General features: G+C 36.7%; 1 protein-coding gene across 1 annotated transcript; it reads right to left on the bottom strand.

Moving 5' to 3' along the window:
- Nucleotides 1–2956: 2956 nt before the first annotated feature.
- On the bottom strand, nucleotides 2957–20824 carry MBLAC2 (metallo-beta-lactamase domain containing 2). Its single transcript, XM_049647549.1, has 2 exons — nucleotides 19979–20824; nucleotides 2957–7058 (listed from the first exon to the last, which is right to left on the bottom strand). Exons 1-2 carry the CDS (start codon nucleotides 20430–20432, stop codon nucleotides 6673–6675), a joined length of 840 nt encoding a protein of 279 aa, XP_049503506.1. The 5' UTR covers nucleotides 20433–20824; the 3' UTR covers nucleotides 2957–6672.
- Nucleotides 20825–21017: the final 193 nt, after the last annotated feature.

Below are 21017 nucleotides of genomic sequence, written 5' to 3' on the forward strand. Positions count from 1 at the left end.
TCCTTATATAGTTTAGGTGTATATGCCTATTTATATGTATAGGCATATATGCCTAGGTGTTCAAAAATTATTCTTAGGTGTATATGCCTAACTATATATATGTATATATGCTTCGGTATTTAAAAATTATTCTAAGTACATATTATTATAAACTATACTTTGGAACTCATTTTTGTTCATATAAATGAAGACTATTTTTTAATGACTTTCTTTTTTTTTTTTTTCTATTTTTTTTAAGACTATATTTTTTTCAGAGCAGTTTTATGTTCACGGCAAAATTGAGAAGATGGGGATTTCCCCTAAGCCTGCTACCACTGCCTGCATAGCCTCCTTCATCAACATCCCCCATCAGAATGATACATTTGTTACAGTTGATAAGTCTGTACTGAAACATCATAATCATCCAAAGTTCACAGTCTACCTTGGGGTTCACTCTTGGCATACATTCATTGGGTTTGGACAAATGTATAATGACTTGTATCCATCATTATGCATTCCACCTAGTCATCCTTGGCCCCAACCCCCACCCCTAGTAACCATGGGTCTTTTTATTAGCTCTAACATTTGCCTTATCCAGAATGTTGTATAATTAGAATCATACAGTAAGTAGCCTGTTGAGATTGGCTTCTTTTACTTTGTAATGGGCATTTATGTTGTCTCCATATATTTTCATGACTTGATAGCTCATTTCTTTTTTTTTTAATTGTTTTAGTGTTTATTTTTGAGAGACACAGAGTGAGTGGGGGAGGGGCAGAAAGAAAGGGAGACAGAGAATCTGAAGCAGGCTCCAGGCTCCAACCTGGCAGCAAAGAGCCTCATGCGGGGCTCAAACTCACAAACGGGTGAGATCATGACCTGAGCTGAAGTCGGCCAATTAACCAAATGAGCCACCCACACATTCCGATAGATCATGTCTTTTTAGCACTGAATAATATTCCATTGTCTACATCTACCACAGTTTATCCATTTACCTATTGAAGGATATCTTGGTTACTCATTTGCCATCTGTATGTCTTCTTTGGTGAAGACTCTAGGTTTTTAATGTTAATTTCATATACTGCTATTTTGGTAAATTGTCTTACTGTTTGAAGTGGTTTTTCCACTTATTTCCATCTATTCTTTTGTTTTTTCCACAAGATGCTGGCTTTGGTGTATATATTAAAACTTAAGAGTAGTACACTTTAGAAATCTATGTGCAAGAGAGGCAAGGAAGGGAGGCCCTGTGGTTGCACACTACATTGTAAGATGATTTCACTGGGCCCTTTCTTTGGGGACCCCAGAGTCAGTATCATCAGGTCTTTCAGGTGTCAAATTTCTAAGAAAAGGATCTTGCCTGGAGGATAGATTTGTCATAACTGCCAACATTCTTTGAACTAGGTTGGAGGACTCTGCAAGTGTGAACTTTAAGTATACAAACTTTCACTGTACATAAACCTTTGCTAAGGGGTGCAAGGGGTGCCTGTGTGGCTCAGTCCATTAAGCCTCTGACTTCAGCTCAGGTCATGATCTCATGGTTCACAGGTTTGAGCCCTGTGTCGGACTTTGTGCTAGCTCAGAGTCTGGAGCCTGCTTTGGATTCTGTGTCTCCCTCTCTCTCTGGTCCTCCTGTGCTCACACTTTGCCTCTCTCTCTCAAAACTAAATAAACATTAAAAAAAAAAAAAAAAAAAAAAAGATAACAAAAACAGAAAAAAGAAAACCCGTTCCTAAATCCCTTTCTTTTCAAAATAGGACCCACGGTCCAGTATCCTCTGAATAGAGATTCTGCTTTACTGTCTCTGCATAACAATCCTATAGACAGGAGCAGATTATACTCTTGTGGGACCTGAAGCATGCACTTTGGGGGCTTTGAGAGAAAGAATAAAAAATAATTTAGTTTTACAAATTAAAGCCAAAAAATGATCATCTGAACACATTTCTTAGGCCCCTCTCAGGCCTTGGAAGGGGCCTATGCAAGTACTAGGCACTAAAGCTAAAGATTACTTAACTTCATGCTAAATCTAAAATAACTTCCAATCATCCTTGAGTTGGGGGGTGGAATTACTTAGTAGTGTAGTTAGGGAGGGATTTAAATAAAAAAGACCTTTACCACGACTCCTAGAGGTACCTGGTGCTATCAATTTCTAAGCCTATTGTGGGGCAGTTGGTGGTGGTTGGGGGGCGGGGGGAGGGTTGTGTTGTGATGATTGTTTCTTGGCTTTCCTCATTCCTGTTTGCGGCTTTCTTGGGTTTACCAAATTAGTTTTCATTCATCTATCAGCCTTTCAGGGACAGAATGATGCTGTTGTCTCCTTTACCATTTTTGGTCTTGTAAGTTTGTGTCATTAAAAAATGATTTTCCCGTCATTTCACTGAATTTCAGAAAGGAGCAGAGGTAAAGCTACATGCTGTCTATCATTCTTAACCCAAAATCAGAATGTGCCAAATCACAGCCCAAAATTGCACCCTCCCACCCCATAAATGGCTGGAAGCACTCTACACTTTTAGCAGCACAGCATGAAAATATCCACTTACCCTTATACTAATACTTCATATTCTCAAATTTCCCAGTTTTAGAGTAAACTATCTTATTATTTAAACTTGCATTTCCCGGATTACTACTGAGGTTCAGCATAATTCTGAATGTTTAATGGCCTTTGTGTTTCATCTTCTGTGAATAACCTGCTCATATAATTTACCCATTTTTGTAATAGGTAGTAAAGGAGATTAGAACATGACACCTCAAAATATACCACTTTGGCATACTGATTGACCTGAGGCAAGTGAGAAAAAACAAATATAGTAAGGGTTCCCTTTCTACCTAAAACAGGGCATAAAATTTCCCATGAGAAAAGTGTCCTCCTTATATCAGGAAGACTGGAACATTTTTATCACTGGAAACAGAGAGTTGACACCAAGATTAATCTATATGAACAAACCAGCTAGAATAACCCTGGTCTTTCATTAGTTTTCCTCATCTATTTCCTAGTCATTTTCCCACAGTTTACTAACCTTAGTCCAAACACTCTTCTCCTGCCTGGTCAGTCTCCACAATTTATTGTTCTTTGTTAAAATGATATGTAAAGTCTCATGCCAATCCACTTCTTTGGGTTTTCATTTCTTATACATAAAAGCCTCCTCATCCACATAAAAATTTTAATAACAAATAAAATTTATATGCTCCTTTTGTCTTTTGTAAATGTAATCCTTGGGCCCAGCCACAGGACCTAAGATGGGAGAATAAAGGTGTTCCCACCCTTACAGCAGTTTACCTTTTTCTTATTGATTTGTAGGCATTCTTTTTGGTTGTTTAAAAAAATTTTGCTGTTACACAATTTGTGAATATTTTCTTCTAATTTATCATTTTAACTTTATGGCATCTGAATTCTAGGACATTTTAAATTCTGATGATTTTGCTTTTTTTTTTTTCCTATATAAAGATCTTCCCTATCCTAATGTCTTAAACATGATTTAAAATTTCAATACACATGTGTTTCCATTTTTCAAATTTAGGTCTTTAATCCATTTGGGATTTATTTTTATATTGTCAGGGACCTTTTTTCTCACATCAACAATTAGAATATATACCAAATAACTCATCTTTTATCCATTGATTTAAAATGCAATATTTATAACTACCAAAAATTTATATGGGCATTTTCTGGATTCTCCATTCTTGTCCATGGATTTGATGTCTTATTTATTACACATTTTCAAAACTGTACTTCACATACAGAATATTTATAAGAAATTAAATAGGAATTTGCTGTTAGAAAAAAATACCAACTAGAGATTGAAATAAAATGTCCACTTTAATATTTATCACACAAATTTTTACTTACACTTATCTGAAAATTATAAGAAGACAATGTGTACATGTCACAATCATATTACTATTCATATAAGAACAACTACACATAATCATTTACTCAACTATATCAGAATAACACAAGATTTTTGTTTGTTTTAGACTTCTTAGTTAAAAGGAAACACCAAATAAGGAAAATGAGTTTCCAAAGATTCAGTTATTAACAATACAAATAAAAATTATTTCTAAATGTCTTACATTTGACAACTCTGAATTATACTTACATACTATTATTTCCAAAAATCATAAGTTACAATACGGGTCACTGTCAGGGTGAAAATATATTTTTTAAAGCTTCTTTTAAAATATGCTATTATTAGGCTTAACATCACTTGATTTACTCTTGGCACATGTGGCATCTGGGAAAGTAAAAATACACTTTGCCAATTTTATGTTATTGTGCAGATATAAGAGAAAGAGCACAGTTTGGGAGGAAGACAGACCTGTGTTCAATTACCAGCTTTGTCCAAAGTTTTGTTGTGTTTGGCTGGTCAATTACTTCTTGGCACTGGGGCCAGGATTAAACTGAATAATGCATATTTTAAAATGCATAGCATGAGCACTAAATGGATGGCAGATCCTTTCCCCAATTTATTCACACTGAAGCAAAAGCAAAATATCACAGTCTTATGTGTTTGTATAATTTGAAAAACAAAAAAAAGTTGGAGATTTAAAAATAAAACTAACATGTTTTGAAAAATTGTACTTTTAAGAAATAAAGAAAGCCTTCATCAGGTTCAAATATTTCTCAGTAAAACTTAGTGCCTACTATACCCTGATTTTTTTTTTTAAGTCCTAAGGTATGATAAAATGGTCAATGGTTAAGGACTTTTGGTTTTCTTTTGTGCTACTGATATAAAAATAATGGCTATATTTAAGGCTCATTAAGTGATTGTAGTTGCCCTGAACCAAATCCATACTCTTCATGCTGCATATCAACTGAAACCTACAGCCTTATATGAGTAGATTCCTCTGATGGCATGTGGCAGGACAGCTTGTCTGTCACTGAAGATGACTCATATACACCATCACAAACCCACCTGTCTCATGCTAAATACTTGGTATTTGGAGGATCTAAGATTCCTGAAAATTAAATTTAAATTGTCACAAGGAATAGCCTACTTAGGATAGCAATGCTTCCATCCCCGTTCTTGGATCTTTTTGTCCCCTACCCTGACCACCTAACAAATCATCTTTCCAAATATGACTGAAAAACCCCTCTTCCAGGAATCTCTTCCTAACCAAACTCCACACCCCTCCATGTTTGTCCCTGATACTCATGTGTAATTTGTATTAGCTTCAACCTACATATATTATTATTCATGTTTTGTTTGCCTTCTAGCTAAGATTCCATCTCTTTGACTTTTTAAGCTTCCACAGTGTTTAGCACAATACTGTGCATGTATGTATGTGACTGTGTGTATGAATGTAGGATATGTGTGTGGGTGTTGAATTAAAAAAAGACTAAAAAACCTGGGTGGGTTAAGGGTGGAAAAATTTTATAATTTTTCAGATATCAAAGTTGCTAAACTTTCTTAATACTAAACAATCTGATTTCCAAAGCTATCTCAGTTTGGTTTTGGACATGTCAATAATAAAAAGGCAGTGACAAAACTGCTTAAAAAACCTTTATGAAATATTCCAAAAGGCTTTTTAATAAATTATAAAGAGCACCAAACCAAAACATTTCACTAAAATAGTGGGCTAACCTTTCCTATAACTTTATAAATGTAGAGTTCTTTTCATTCAAGACAAAGAATACTGAATAGGAATAGGTGTTGTGAATCAGGATAAAAAAGGCAATTCACTCTAAGTCAATATCTAATGCACATTTTGCAGTTAATCTGAAAAGCCTTCCATGGTACATATGCATGTTATGATAAGTAAAAGAATGATTCATATCAGAATGTCGTAGATCTCTATAGTTGTTGTGATATTATAAAATATGACACATATACTGAAGCTGCTATCTAACAAGAAAAATTTTGTTTATAATAGCTGTTAATATTAAAATAGGATATAATAAAAAATTATTTTCAATGTGTATATTTTCAAATTTCCCTGACAGTGTCCTTTTGAGAAATCTGACAATTTGTAATTATATTACAGACATTTGAATTTCATTTTTATGATTGAAAATATTACACGCACATAATAACAAACAACACTGTGTGGTAGCTTTTGACTGAAGCACTCTGCAATTTATATTTAAAGCTTTGCAACAAAACAAAATTCATTGTACTCTTTGTAAGTAAAATTACACAGCATATAATACGCTATAATTACATTAAGAATAAATAAATGAAGCATAAAAATTCTGTGCTATACCAATGGATTGTTTTAGCTGTCATTCTAAATATTAATTTATATGTTTGTATTGAGTTCTAATGTATTTTAAACTCAAGAACCTTTATCTTTAAATAATATATTAAAATATCAAGTTTGGAGTATAAACATAAAACTTTATGCCTCTTTTTCTAGGTCATCTAGGAAATAAAATAAGAGAAATGGGAAGTAAGGATGATAGTTCTTTCTGTTACTATGCCTCCTTACTTCCCCATATATTTCTATGTTGTTTCTGGATATTACAAGATGACAAATATTACAAGATGACAGCTTGGCAAATTATAAGCTTATTTAAATAATTTCTTATTTGAAAGAAAGAAAAATTTTTAATGAAGAGCTTCCTTTTTGGGCTTACTCATTCTCAACCTTTTTTTTTTCTCTAATAAAGCATTTCTTGAAATGCTCACTATTACTCATTTTAAACAGCACAAAATGAATTGAATTTACAGAATTAATCAAAATAGGTTATCAGTGTAGATACTAGGGTGAGGTCCTAGAATTTGTTACACGTAAGGCTAAACTTGCAAGAGATCGCATGGCAAAAGTAGAAACTTTGTGACATATGCCAGCTTTTGAAATATAGTTAGAAGCCAATCGAAAAAGCCTTTCAGCACCAAAGGTATTGAAATGCCCAGGAAGCACCTTCTCTACCAGACCTCTGTCCACTAATTCTATCAGACGTTCACAGGTTCCAACATAGTCACTTATCCTGCTGTATGGAAGCCAGTCAATCAGTGATCCATCATACACGACGTCTCCACTGAAGAGAATCTTTCGGTCTTTGTCATGTAAGCAAATACTGCCCCTGGAGTGACCAGGCATGTGCATAACAGTGAGCTGTCTGTCACCAAGGTTGATCACATCCCCTACAAATGGAAACAGAATTTACAGATAAACATGTTGTATACTTGACTTCAATCACTTAAAGAATAAAAGAAAAGAACATTAAATGTTTTCAAAAAGGTCGGGAAGGATAACACTTATTTTACTTTTATTTCAAAAATACAGTATTTCTTAATGGTGATTTAAAAATAATTTGCATATATTTCATTTCTATTGTTTGCTTAACCAGTGTTTGTCAAAGTGAATTATGTGGAACACTATTTTTTCAGGTTGTTATGATACATAAAAGAAAAGATTCTGTAGTCAAATAATTTGGAAACATTTCTTCAAAGAAAGTTAAGTAGCTTTTTTTCTGCAAGGCTTCTGAGAACTTTTTAATATACTAATGTACATTGTAGATATACACAAGGGAGATAGGGTTATACCATTTCTCAAACTTATTTGACCACAACACTTTTATTTTTTAGTACATCCTTGGTACCAGTATCCTGATGACACGATTCATGAATGCTACTCTATATTTTGCCCCTTCTTTTGTCACCCTGTGAAAATTAAGCCTTGAAGAATCAGTACAAATGATCATGCTCTGGCTATTGTTGTTGCTATGAGTAATAAATTATCTTTAGTCTCCTGCCAGAATCTATTAAACCCTGGCAGGCTAATTTGCAAATCAGGTAAAATCTCACACTCTTCCCAGTTATTTGATAGTGAGAGGAAATTGAGGTATAAATGCAAAATTACTGTTTCACTGGTTTTAAATCACTGGTTTTACTAACTTAAGTAAATCACTGGTTTACATATTGTTATGTTTAGTTCAAACACATATACACAGAAAAAATCAAAGACATAGAGTTAAAAAGTTAATGGGGAATAAAAACAGTGTAATAATAGGAATTTGTGAAACCTAAAAGACAATGAAAGTGGAAAAGAGAGCTAAATAAGAAATGAGACAGGGGCGCCTGGGTGGCTCAGTTGGTTAAGCGGCCGACTTCGGCCCAGGTCATGATCTCGCGGTCCGTGAGTTCGAGCCCCGCGTCAGGCTCTGCGCTAACAGCTGAGAGCCAGGAGCCTGTTTCAGATTCTGTGTCTCCCTCTCTCTGACCCTCCCCCGTTCATGCTTTGTCTCTCTTTGTCTCAAAAAAAATAAATAAACGCTAAAAAAAAAATTTTTTTTAACAAAAAAAAGAAATGAGGCATAGAAAACAAATAACAGAATGGCAGACCTAAATTCAACTATATCAATAATTACATTGAATATGAATGGGATAAGGCAGACATTGTCAAACTAGATTTAAAAAGCAGGATACATATGCAGTCTACAAGAGAGGAACTATAAGATATAAGACAAACAGAGGTTGAAAAAGTTATGCAATATAAATATTAGTAAGAGAACTAGAGTGGCTATATTAATATTAGACAAAATAAGGACTATTAGTAGAGAAAAGAGGTACATTTTATTAGGATATACATTAAGTCAACATACTAAAAAATTATACATGTACCTAAAACAGACACTAAAGATTCATGAAAAAAGTTTCAGTAAAAACTGACAGAATTAAGAATAAACAATTAACTGATTATGCTTAGAGATTAAAATATTCCTCTCTGAATAATCTGTAATACAAGTAGATAGAAAATCAGTAAGAATACAGAAGACCTGAACAACACTATCAAACAACTTAACCTAAGTGACATTTATACAACACTTTATCTTAAAACAGTAAAGTACACATTCGTTTTAATTGCACATGGAATATTCACCAGGCTACACAGCCATAAAGCAAGTCTCAGTAAATATGAAAGGAATAAAATCATAAAAATATGTTGACTATAACATAATTAAATTAGAAATTAATAACAAAAATAAATATGGGAAATATCCAAATATACACAAAGTAAGCATCACACTTCTACCTAACTTAGGGATCAAAGATGAAATCACAGGAGATTAGAAAATCTCTTGAACTAATTATCAGAGAATACTATGAAAAATTATATGCCAACAAACTGGACAACCTGGAAGAAATGGACAAACTCCTAGACACCCACGCACTACCAAAACTCAAGCAGGAAAGAATAGAAAATTTGAACAGACCCATAACTAGTGAAGAAATGGAATCAGTTATCAAAAATCTCCCAACAAAGAAGAGTCTTGGGCCAGATGGCTTCCCTGGGGAATTGTACCAGACATTTAAAGCAGAGTTAATACCTATCCTTCTCAAGCTGTTCCAAAAAATAGAAATGGAAGGAAAATTTCCAGACTCATTCTATGAAGCCAGCACTACCTTGATTCCCAAACCAGACAGAGACCCCACAAAAAAGAATTACAGGTCAATATCCCTGATGAACATGGATGCAAAAATCCTCAACAAGATACTAGCAAATCGAATTCAACAGCATATAAAAAAGAATTATTCACCATGATCAAGTGGGATTCATTCCTGGGCTACAGGGCTGGTTCAATATTCGCAAATCAATCAATGTGATACATCACATTAATAAAAGAAAGGATATGAACCATATGATCCTGTCAACAGATGCAAAAAAATCATTTGACAAAACACAGTATCCTTTCTTAATAAAAACTGTCAAGAAAGTTGTGATAGAAGGAATACACTTAAACATCGTAAAAGCCATATATGAAAAGCCCACAGCTAATATCATCCTTAACAGGGAAAAACTGAGAGCTTTCCCCCTGAGATCAGGAACACGACAGGGATGTCCACTCTCACCACTGTTGTTTAAATAGTGTTGGAAGTGCTAGCATCAGCAATCCAACAACAAAAGGAAATCAAAGGCATCAAAATTGGCAAAGAAGAAACCAAACTTTCATTTTTCACAGACGACATGATACATGGAAAACCAGAAAGACTCCACCAAAAGATTGCTAGAACTGATACATGAATTCAGCAAAGTCTCAGGGTACAAAATCAATGCACAGAAATCTGTTGCATTTTTATACACCAATAATGAAGCAACAGAAAGAGAAATAAAGAAACTGATCCCATTTACAATTGCAGCAAGAACCATAAAATACCTAGGAATAAACCTAACCAAAGAGGTAAAAAAGATCTGGATGCTGAAAATTATAGAAAACTTATGAAGGAAATTGAAGAAGATACAAAGAAACTGAAAGACATTCCATGCTCATGGATTGGAAGAATAAATATTGTTAAAATGTCAATACCACCCAAAGCAATCTACACATTCAATGCAATCTCAATCAAAATTGCACTGGCATTCTTCTCAAAGCTAGAAAAAACACTAAAATTTGTATGGAACCACAAAAGACCCCGAATAGCCAAGGTAATATTGAAGAAGAAAACCAAAGTGGGACACCTCACAATCCCAGACGTTAGCCTCTACTACAAAGCTGTAATCATCAACAGTATGGTATTGGCACAAAAACAGACACAGAGACCAATGGAATAGAATAGACATTCCAGAATTGGACCCACAAATGTATGCCCAATTAATCTTTGACAAAGTAGGAAAGAGTATCCAATGGAAAAAAGAAAGTCTCTTTAGCAAATGGTGCTGGGAGAACTGGACAGCAACATGCAGAAGAATAAAACTAGACCACTTTCTTGCCCATATACAAAAATAAGCTCAAAATGGATGAAAGACCTAAATGTGAGGCAGGAAACCATCAAAACCCTCGAGGAGAAAGCATGCAAAAACTTCTTTGACCTCAGCCACAGGAATTTCTTGCTCAACACATCTCCAAAGGCAAGGGAATTAAAACCAAAAATGAACTATTGGGACCTCATCAAGATAAAAAGCTTCTGTACTGCAAAGGAAACAATCAACAAAACTAAAAAGCAACCGATGGAATGGGAAAAGATATTTGCAAGTGACATACCAAATCAAGGGTAGTATCCCAAATCTATAACTTACCAAACTCCACACCAGAAAAACAAAGAATCCAGTGACGAAATGGGCAGAAGACACGAATAGACACTTATCCAAAGAAGACATCCAGATGGCCAACAGGCACATGAAATTATGCTCAACATTATTCATGATCAGGGAAATACCAATCAAAACCACACTGAGATACCACCTCACATTGGTCAGAGTGGCTAAAATGAACAACTCAGGAAACTACAAATGCTGGCGAGGATGTGGAGAAACAGGAACCTTCTTGCACTGTTGGTGGGAATGCAAAATGGTACAGCTGCTCTGAAAAACAGTGTGGAGGTTCCTCAAAAAGCTAAAAGTAGAATTACCCTACGACCCAGCAATAGCACTACTAGGAATTTATCCAAGGGATACAGAAGTGCTGATTCATAAGGGGCACATGTACCCTAATGTTTATAGCAGCACTTTCAACAATAGCCAAATTATATAAAAAGCCTAAACATCCATCAACTGATGAATGGATAAAGAAGATGTGGTTTATATGTATAATGGAATACTACTTGGCAATGAGGAAGAATGAAATCTGGCCCTTTGTAGCAACATGGCTGGAACTGGAGAGTATAATGCTAAGTGAAATAAGTCAGGCAGAGAAGGACAGATATCACATGTTTTCACTCATATGTGGATCTTGAGAAACTTAACAGAAGACCATGGGGGAAAGGAAAGGGAAAAAAAATTGTTATAAACAGAGAGGAAGGGAGGCAACCCATAAGAGACTCTTAAATACAGAGAACAAACTAAGGGTGGATGGGACGGTGGGGGAGAGGGGAAAATGGGTGATGGGCATTAAGGAGGGCACTTGTTGGGATGAGCACTGGGTGTTGTATGTAAGCAATGAAGCATGGGAATCTAACCCAAAAACCAACAGCACACTTTACACTCTGTATATTAGCTAATTTGACAATAAGTTATATTAAAAAATATCTTGAACTGAATGAAAATAAAAACAAAATATATCACACCTAATCGGCTGCTGGTAACACAATACTTAGAAAAAAAAAGTATTGCTTTAAATGCTTATTTGTAAAGGATTAACTGTTTAAAATCAAAGTTTCTATCTTAAGAAGTTAGGAAAAGAAGCAAATCAAATACAAAATGTTAAGGAATAAATAAAGGCCAGAGCAGAAATAAATGAAATAAGAAACAAATATCAATAGAAAAAAATAAAAGAAACTAATAGGTGGCTCATTGAAAAGAGCAACAAAAATGATAAACTCCACAAAAAAATTAGAGAAAATTAGAGAAAACATAAATTGCAAAAATCAGGAATGAAAGAAGGAATATCACTATAGACCCTAAGGAAATGAAAAGGAGGATAAGGGAATATTATGAACAACAAATTTGACAACTTAGTTGAAATAAACAAATTCTTAGAAAGAGACAAATTACCAAAAGTGATTGAAGAAGAAAAAGAAAATCTATGTAGACCTATCAAGCAAAGAAATTGATTAATAATTTAAATCTCCCCACAAAGAAAAGTCCAGGCTCAAAGATGGTTTCTGTCAGTCACTCAAGACAGGGAAAGTATCTATATAGACTTTCAGAATATAGAAGAAGAAGAAAAGCTTCCTAATTCAATTTTACCCTAATTAAAGCCCGACAAAGGCAATGTAAAAAAAAAAATAAAACTACAGGGGTGCCTGGATGGCTCAATAAGTTAAGCGTTGGACTCTTGGTTTCGGCTCAGGCCATGATCTCAGTTTTGTGAATTAAGAGATTCTCTCTCTCCCTCCCCTCTCTGCCCCTCCTCCACTCACTCTGTCTCTCTCTCTCTCAAAATAAATAAACTAAAAAAAAAAGGAAACTACAAACCAATATTCCTAACGAAAGTAGTCTCAAAAATCCTTATCAATCCTTATCAATATTGGCAAACTAAATACAACAATTTATAAATAGGATAATGACCAAATGGGGTTTATCCCAGAAATATAAATTTGGTTTGACTTCTGAAAATCAGGTAACAAACTATATTATATTAGTAAAATAAAGGGAAAAAGTCATATGAACATCTCAATAGGTGAAGAAAAAGCATATGACAAAATCCAAACCTTACTGGTGGTAAAAACTTTCAGCAAACTAGGAGTAGAGGGAAGGTCGTCAACTTGATTAAGGGCATCTATGAAAAACCTACAGCTAACTTACCACTGAGTAGAAACACTTAAGTGCTTTCCTCCTAAGATGGAAGGAAGGCAAGGAAGTTTACTCTTAACCATTTCTATTTAACATCACACTAAAGATTTTAGCCAAGGGAGTAAGCCAAGAAAAAGAGAGTACAGTCACAGAGAATGGAAGAGAAGTAAATCTGTCTTTATTCACAGATAACAAGATCTTATTTGTAGAAAAACCTAAGAAATGTGGGGGAAAGCTAGAGAATTAAAAAAGCAAGTTTAGCAATGTCAAGGGTACAAGATCAGAATACAAAAATAAATTGTATTTCTATATATTAGCAATGAACATCATAAAGTGAATTTAAAAAGCCATTTTGTTCACAATAGTATCAAAAAGAATGAAATACTTAGGAAAAATGTATATCTTTATACTGAAAGGTATTTTTATACCTTGGAATAGAGTCCACAAGGAGATTTGACAAATGGTGTCAACCAAGATAATTTAGTGGGCAAAAAGATACTCTTCTCAACTAAATGGACTGGGACACTTTGGATATCCATATCCAAATAAGCAGAAAAGAACCTTTCAACCATCACTGCACAATATGAACAAAAACTAACTCAAAATGGATCATAAACCTAAATGTGAAAGTTTCTAGAAAACAAATAGAAGGGGTGCCTGGTTGGCTTAGTCAGTTAAGTGTCTGACTCTTGGTTTCTGCTCAGGTCATGATCTCATGGTTCCTGAGTTCAAGCCCCACATTGGGCTCTGTGCTGCCATTGCAGAGCCTGCTTGGGATTCTCTCTCTCCCTCTCTCTCTCTGCCCTTCTCTCTCTCTCAAAATAAATACACTTAAAAAAATTTTTTTTAAATAAATAAAAAGGAAAAAAGATTTTAATAGATCCTTTAACAAAGAAGACACTTGACTTAGCAAATAAGTACCTGAAAATATGCTCACCATCATTAGTTATTAGGGAGATGCTAAACCACAATGAAATACCACTACACACTCACTAGAATGGCTACAATCAAAAGGACTGACAAAAGCAAGTGTAGACAAAGAGCTGAAGAAACTGGAAGTCTTATCCATTGCATTTGGGAATATAAAATCGTATAACTACTTTGGAAAACAGGCACTTTCTTAAAAATTAACATCCACTACCATAAGATCCCGGAATTCCATTCCTAGGTATCTACCAAGGGAAAGGAAAACATGCATCCACACAAGACTTACCTGCAAATGTTCATGACAGCATTATTAATTACGGCCTCAAACTAGAAAGATTCAAATTTCCTTCAACAGGTGAGGATATAAAATATGTTATAACCATAAATGGATTATTTCTCAGCAATAGAAAGGAATGAATAAGAGATACAACATGGACGAATCTCCAAAACACCATTCCAAATGAAAAAGACAGACACAAAGACCATATATGATTGCATTTGTAGAAACTTAAGAAAAAATATATATAGCAATACAAAACAGATCAGTGAGGCCAAGAGTGGGAGCAGGGATTGTCCTAGTCTTGTCGTGAATCCCAGTAAGAATGTTAAGATGGAATCAGACACTCCCAGCTTTCTCTGCATTCCAGTCTTAACGGGCCAGACTCCTTTACAATATAATTGTTCCAGAATTAAAGTGCCTCTGAGAATCACAAACTACTGTCATTTACCGTATGACTGGCAGGTAAGGTAAAGAAATTATAGCCAGGTTGGTTTAATAATAGAGCTGTTGGAGACCCATTTTTTTCATAAGTGTATAGAAAGGAAAGGAGGAAGGAAGGAAGTGAAGGAAGTTGAATCCTAAAAAAAAAAAAAAAGGAGAAGCTGTGGATAATTACCAATGCAGGGATAGAGTCTTATTGATCTTTGGTTATATCCAGGTGGTATTCAAAGTATTTAGCAACAGATAAGTTGTGAGTGCCCACCTATCAAAATGGATACCAACTGTAAGCAGTTGATAAGGCCATAATGGGTGAGTATTAGATTCTTCCAATACCTTATAGCTTTGTAAATGCCTCCCCTATGCTTATAATGCTCACTTGTAGAATTTCAATAAGACCTCTCCTACAAGACTCAAAATTGCCTATGACATATATCCATATATAAATAAATACCACATAGAAAAGCATATAATACACACACACACACCCTATGCTTCCAAGCCCTCACCCTGACCCAGTTGTCATTAGATTCCAACCATACTAGACCTTTCTTGGCTTCCCAAATACCCTTTCCCATCTTGGTAACCCCATATTTTTATTTCATTTTTTTAATCAAAGAAACATATGTACACATCTCAAAATATTTCAGAAGGGCTTAAAATGTAAGAAAAAGTTATTTGCCCCATTCTGACTCTAGCTCCAATCCTGCTACCAAGAATCAACCACTTTTTAACAATTTTAGCTATTTCTTCCGGTAGCTGCCTCTACTACATATATTTATCTCTAAAATTTTTTTATATTTCATTTCTTGATTTACTAATTAGATATACTATACTGATTTCATTCACATATTACCATTTCTTGGTTTTTAAATTTTAGATTTTGTTGACTTCCACTATAAAATATAAGAATCTTTAGCTCTCTTTACCCCTCACTCTCCACTTACCAACACCACTCTTGCATATATTTCTTGTCCAAAAGAGTAACGATTTAACTGCCCCAGTGTGGAGCTCTTTATGCCTGGCATAGTATCATTGTCAGAACGTCATTTTTGCCATCATCCTGATGTTTCCTTTCAACTTTTTCTTGTATTTGATCTCCTGTTTCCTGTATTCCATATCTTCCTCTTGCTTTACTTCCTTATTTTGAAGGGAGTAAATAGGATAAAATTATATCTTGGTAACTTTCTAAGTAACAGCAATCTTTTTTGATAACCTGATTGTTAGTGAAATGGATGTAAAATTCTGAGTTGGAAATAAATTTTATTCAAATAAGGCATAGCTCTTCTTTTCTAGCTCTAAAGCCATTATGATCTGTATAGATGACATTTTAATTTCTGGAAACTTGCTTCCAGTATTCTGAAATTTTACAATAATGTGCCTTGGGTTGGATGTGTTTTCATTCATCACGCTAGGAACTCTGTGGGCTCTTTTAATCTGAAATTTTACATCTCTTAATTGTGGGATATTTTCTTGAATTATCGCTATTATCCTTTCTTTTCTTCCATTTTCTCTACTCTATCTGTGCTTCTATTATTCCAGTGTTGAATTTTCCAAATGGGTCCTCTACTGGTTCTCTTCTCGTTTTCATTTTACCTTTCTTCTCCTTTTTTTTTAAGTTTTTCAACTTTATCTTCAGTTCTTCTACTAAGAAACTTCTATCATTTTAAATTTCAAGAACTCGTGTGTGTGTGTGTGTGTGTGCATGTGCATACTGTTCTGTTGCTTATTTTTAAAGCATCCTAATGTCTCTTGAATACGTTGAATGCAGTAGCTTCTGTTATCCCCTGATGCTATTAATGATTGTCTTCCCCTCTCAAGTTGCTTTATGCTATTTGTTTTAGTATTTGGTCTCGTGTTAGACCATTTTCTAGGATTTTTCATAATGCTTGGTTGCCTATTTGAGAATGTGGGGGGGGGGGGTGAAAAGGCTGCTTGAAGCACATGCATTGGGCTTAATGATCAAGGCTGTGCTGTAGACAGACGAAGCCAAAGATTGCTTAGGGATCAGCATCTTAGTTTTTCCTCTAGGGCTGGTCACATTAACCAGGTAAGATTCTTCCAGTTTGCTACTTGGCGGGGTAAAGACCTGGCTCTCATCCTTCTTGAAACTAACAAGGAACATACATACACATACACACATACATTCTCTCACTCTTTCTTCCTTATACGCCTGCACGCACGAGCACGCGCGCGCGCGCGCACACACACACACACACACACCCACACACACACACACACACACATTCCTCCTATTTTCCATACTGAATGCTGAGCTCAGTAGTACTTGGCATCCCTTAATCAACACTCCTCTGCTTTATTCTCCCCAGAGAACAAACTAAGTGCATGGACATTCCAGAGTTTTCACAGCTTCTTAAATGGCTTTCAACCAATTCTACTTATTTTACTATTTATCTTTCCTTTGCCCCCACTAAGATACCATCTACTGCTAATTCCCGAGCCTTTTAAAGCTCCTACAGTGCAAACTGGATTGGCTCTTGATTTCCCATTGCTGGCAGAAGATAAAACTGCTGACTCAGTCATTACATTTACATCAGCATTCAAAATAGTTCAATATGGATTTATACTTAAAACAGACAAACCAAGGTCCTTTTATTACAGGCTTAGGTTTCGGATGGAGTAGTTTTCAATCTGCTACTTTTCTAGGGTCTATTTTTTGTTTTTAACCTCCCCAAGTGACTTAAGTCTGCCTGTCATAACTGTGTAATTACCTTGATGACTGGGCAAATTAATTAAACATATATAAGGGGTCAAAATGTCTCCACTTCATATCATTTGACTATTGTGGAAAATAGATAAAAAGACGTATGGTACTATATTAAGAATAGTACTATAGAAGGTACTATAGGGTTTATCTATCTTCTTATAGGAGGATACTATTTCACTATTCATAGGGGGAGTTATTTTTCCATCAAAGATGATAAATGATGATCTCTCCCTGACCCTCCTTTGCAAGTTAGTTTTTGGGTTAGTCATACAGCACAGATTTATGCTTCCTCATGACAGGTGATCATCAATTCACTAAATGAAATGTAATAAACTAATGACTTCAGGCTCCTCATGTTCTAACCAAAGCAACAGCTGTATGCTGTTCAGATATGGGCTCATCATGTATATGTGTAACCATGTATGAATTTTTCATATAAATATTTTATATCTCCTTCCAGCCATCTGGATTATGATAACAGCAAGTCAGCTGGCCACATTATTCAGAAGAGAAAGGAAATTAATATTCCTGAGAAAAGAGAAAATTAGATACTACTTGAGAGGATGAGGCATTCTGCTTCTAATGAAAAACAACTTTTGATATAACACAATATTCTCAGCTTTAAGTGTTTGGTAAATATTAAGCTTTTTTTTTTTTTCACACCTTCAAAGGCTTAAAGCACCACACAGATAGCTTGCAGGCCCCCTGTATTTCCAAAATGCTATAATTCTATCATAAACTGGGATTTAGGAAACCTGGATTCTAGTCTCAGCTCTTTTCCAAACTGGCTATGTGATCTCAGGCATGATAATTCAGGCCTGCTTGAACTCTTCATCTATAAAACAATAATTCTTATCGTTCTTTCACCATTGATTTCCTATTGTTGGCACAGAAGGAAAAGTGAATAAATCAGAAGTAATTTATTCATTCAGACAACTGTAATGTATTTTAAATACTAATTTAAACATTTTTTGGTCTCAGTGCCACAATTAATTTAATCTTAATACCCATCAACTACATGGAAATCCTAACTCTAAAAAGTATCACTTTTATCAAGAAATACAAAGAATACTGTAAATGTACTTTTCTTTCATCTTAAATTGTCAGATGATATAAGACTCCCATCTAAATCAGTCTCTTTTTTTTTAATCTTTAGATTTGAAATTTTAATGAAGAGGCTTTGTGGGTGGGATGTGAGGTATGGAATCTTGCTTTCTATTTTTTATATTTCAAGTGCTCAAGATCTCATCTATAAGATAAACTGATTTTTGTAAAATATTTAATCATTTGTCATATTGGTCCTTCATAAAGTAAGCTTATTGTACTGCAGCAACAGGATTTTTCTATCTCCTAGAGGAATGTTTTAATAAATTAAATAGGCAATTAAAATGGTTTCAAGATAAAAATGAGAGAAGGGGGTTTCATATCCTACTTATAATTACAATATATTTATGGGATAGAATTTATGATCTGCATGCGTTGATCTATTGTGCCTTGGTTCAAATCCTAGCTTTTGTCACTATCTTGCTCTCTGGACTCTAGGCAAGCCATTTAATTAGGGGTCAGCCACCTCACTTCAAATATGTTGTGAAGATAAAATGAAATCAACAAAAATATTCTAAAAAGAAAAAAGTAAATTTAATATACAAATATTGTATTGTGGCTAATTAACTCAATTATTTAAGTGCCTGCTTGGCGTTGAGAGGGCTGGGACCCTACTCTGTTGTATTTTATTCCATTAGTTTCTCTCTGATCCCCATCCTTTCTTTTACAGAGCCAGAGGCCCAAGGCTACCCATGCATTAGTCGGTATACTTCACCATCACCGGAAATAACCTCATTAATCTTTCTCAGGCCTTGCTTTAAACCAGACCATGTATCTGTCATAATGTTAAGACTCACATTCTCTACTTTTTATGTTCACTATCAAGCTTTTTCTCTAATGAGGCAACATCAAGAACAGAAATCTATCTGGAAGATAAGGATGCACAAGTAGATAAGAACCACTGCTCCCTAATGGCTTTCTAAACCTACAGGTGGGAATTGTTCATATCCAGTGGTGACGCCGACAGAGAGCGGATGAAGTCAGCTGTTCTCAAAAGCATAGAGCCTGTCATGCACTCGGTGAGGACTCATTCCTTAAAAGTCTTTTCGCTATAAAAGCGCCTGGAAATCTGGCAAGTGTTCAGGAAAAGAATGTAAAATCCCTAGTCACAAGCCTCTGTAGTGTTACTACTATACCTTACACAAGAATCTGACTAGGGGGTGGGGCCGGCTTTCATTTGAGTACTTGGCTTTGCCACACAGTGCCAGAACTGGTCTGTGGTAAGGAAGGCTTCGAGGGCCTTGGCTCAGATCGAGTAGGCGTTTACTCAGGGAAGGGAGAAACAGTAGTGGTGTTTCTGCGATGTGACAAAACAAACCAGTTTACAGCCACGCACGTCTGCAACATGCATCCCTCGAACAGTTTTTCCCAATCCCTTCCCTTAAAGAGAGCGCGCGCCCGTGAGGGCCCATTACCATCCTGCAGGATGAGAGTGGGCTGCACCGCCTGCACTCGGAACTGCCTGGCCCTCCAGCCCGGGCTGGGCGCCCGCACCACCTCACTGTCGGACAGCCAGGTCACGGTCTCAAAGTTGTCCCCGCGAGCCAGCGCCTCGGCCTCGGCGTGATGCACGGCCACCCGGTCGAACTGGTAGAGGCCGCCGGAGTGGTCGAAGTGCACGTGTGTGGCCACGGCCAGCAGTGGCCGGCACGCCGCGTCCTCTTTGGCCCCGTGATCCTGCAAGAGGCCGGAGGAGTACAGGTACTCCGGGAGGCTGCGCAGCCCCAGGCCCGTATCGATCACCACATCCTGCTCGGAACCACGCACCAGCCAGATGTTGGCGCGGTTGCCCGACTCATAGAAGCGTTCCTGAATCCAAAAGATGCCGTCGCCCAGGGACTTGTGGGCGTACCACTCCAGCGCGGACATGCTGGGCAGGGGTGCGGTCTGGCCGAGTGGGTGTAAGGGTGTGTGCCTCCTGCAAGCTGTCCAGACGCGAGGCGCTGCGGCGGTGTGGAGCGGTCAGCCCGCAGCAAGGGAGGAGGGGCAGAGCGCGGAGAGGGCGGGGGATTCGGGAGGTGCGGGTTTGGGGGATGAGGTGGGGGAGAACTAGGAGGAAGGACGCGCCGAGTCGCGGCCTGGAGAGTCTGCACGCACCCTCCAGCCAGGTCTGCAGAGAGTGGCGGCTGCTCTGCCCGCGCCTAGGCGCTGGAGTAATCTCGGCTTCAGTACTGCAGCACAAAGGAGCGTTAACGCAGGGGCACTGCAGCAGACTGGAGACCCAGAAGGAATCGCTTTTCACCCCGGGGGTCTGACTGCAGAGGCCAGGGGAGGTGCCAGGTCCTCCCACCCACTGCGCTCCGGCAAGCGCACTTCCAGCCAGCGCCGAAAGAGTCAGGCCAAACCGGATGGAGAAGTACGGCGCCTGCCAAGGGCTAAAAAGCTCCTTGCCCGGGGGGGCGGGGCCTAGAGAGAGGGTGGGCGGGGCTAACTGTTGGGGATCGGAACAAGGCT

This window comes from Panthera uncia (genome assembly GCF_023721935.1).
Source record: "Panthera uncia isolate 11264 chromosome A1 unlocalized genomic scaffold, Puncia_PCG_1.0 HiC_scaffold_17, whole genome shotgun sequence".
In the NCBI taxonomy this organism is placed as follows: domain Eukaryota; kingdom Metazoa; phylum Chordata; class Mammalia; order Carnivora; family Felidae; genus Panthera; species Panthera uncia.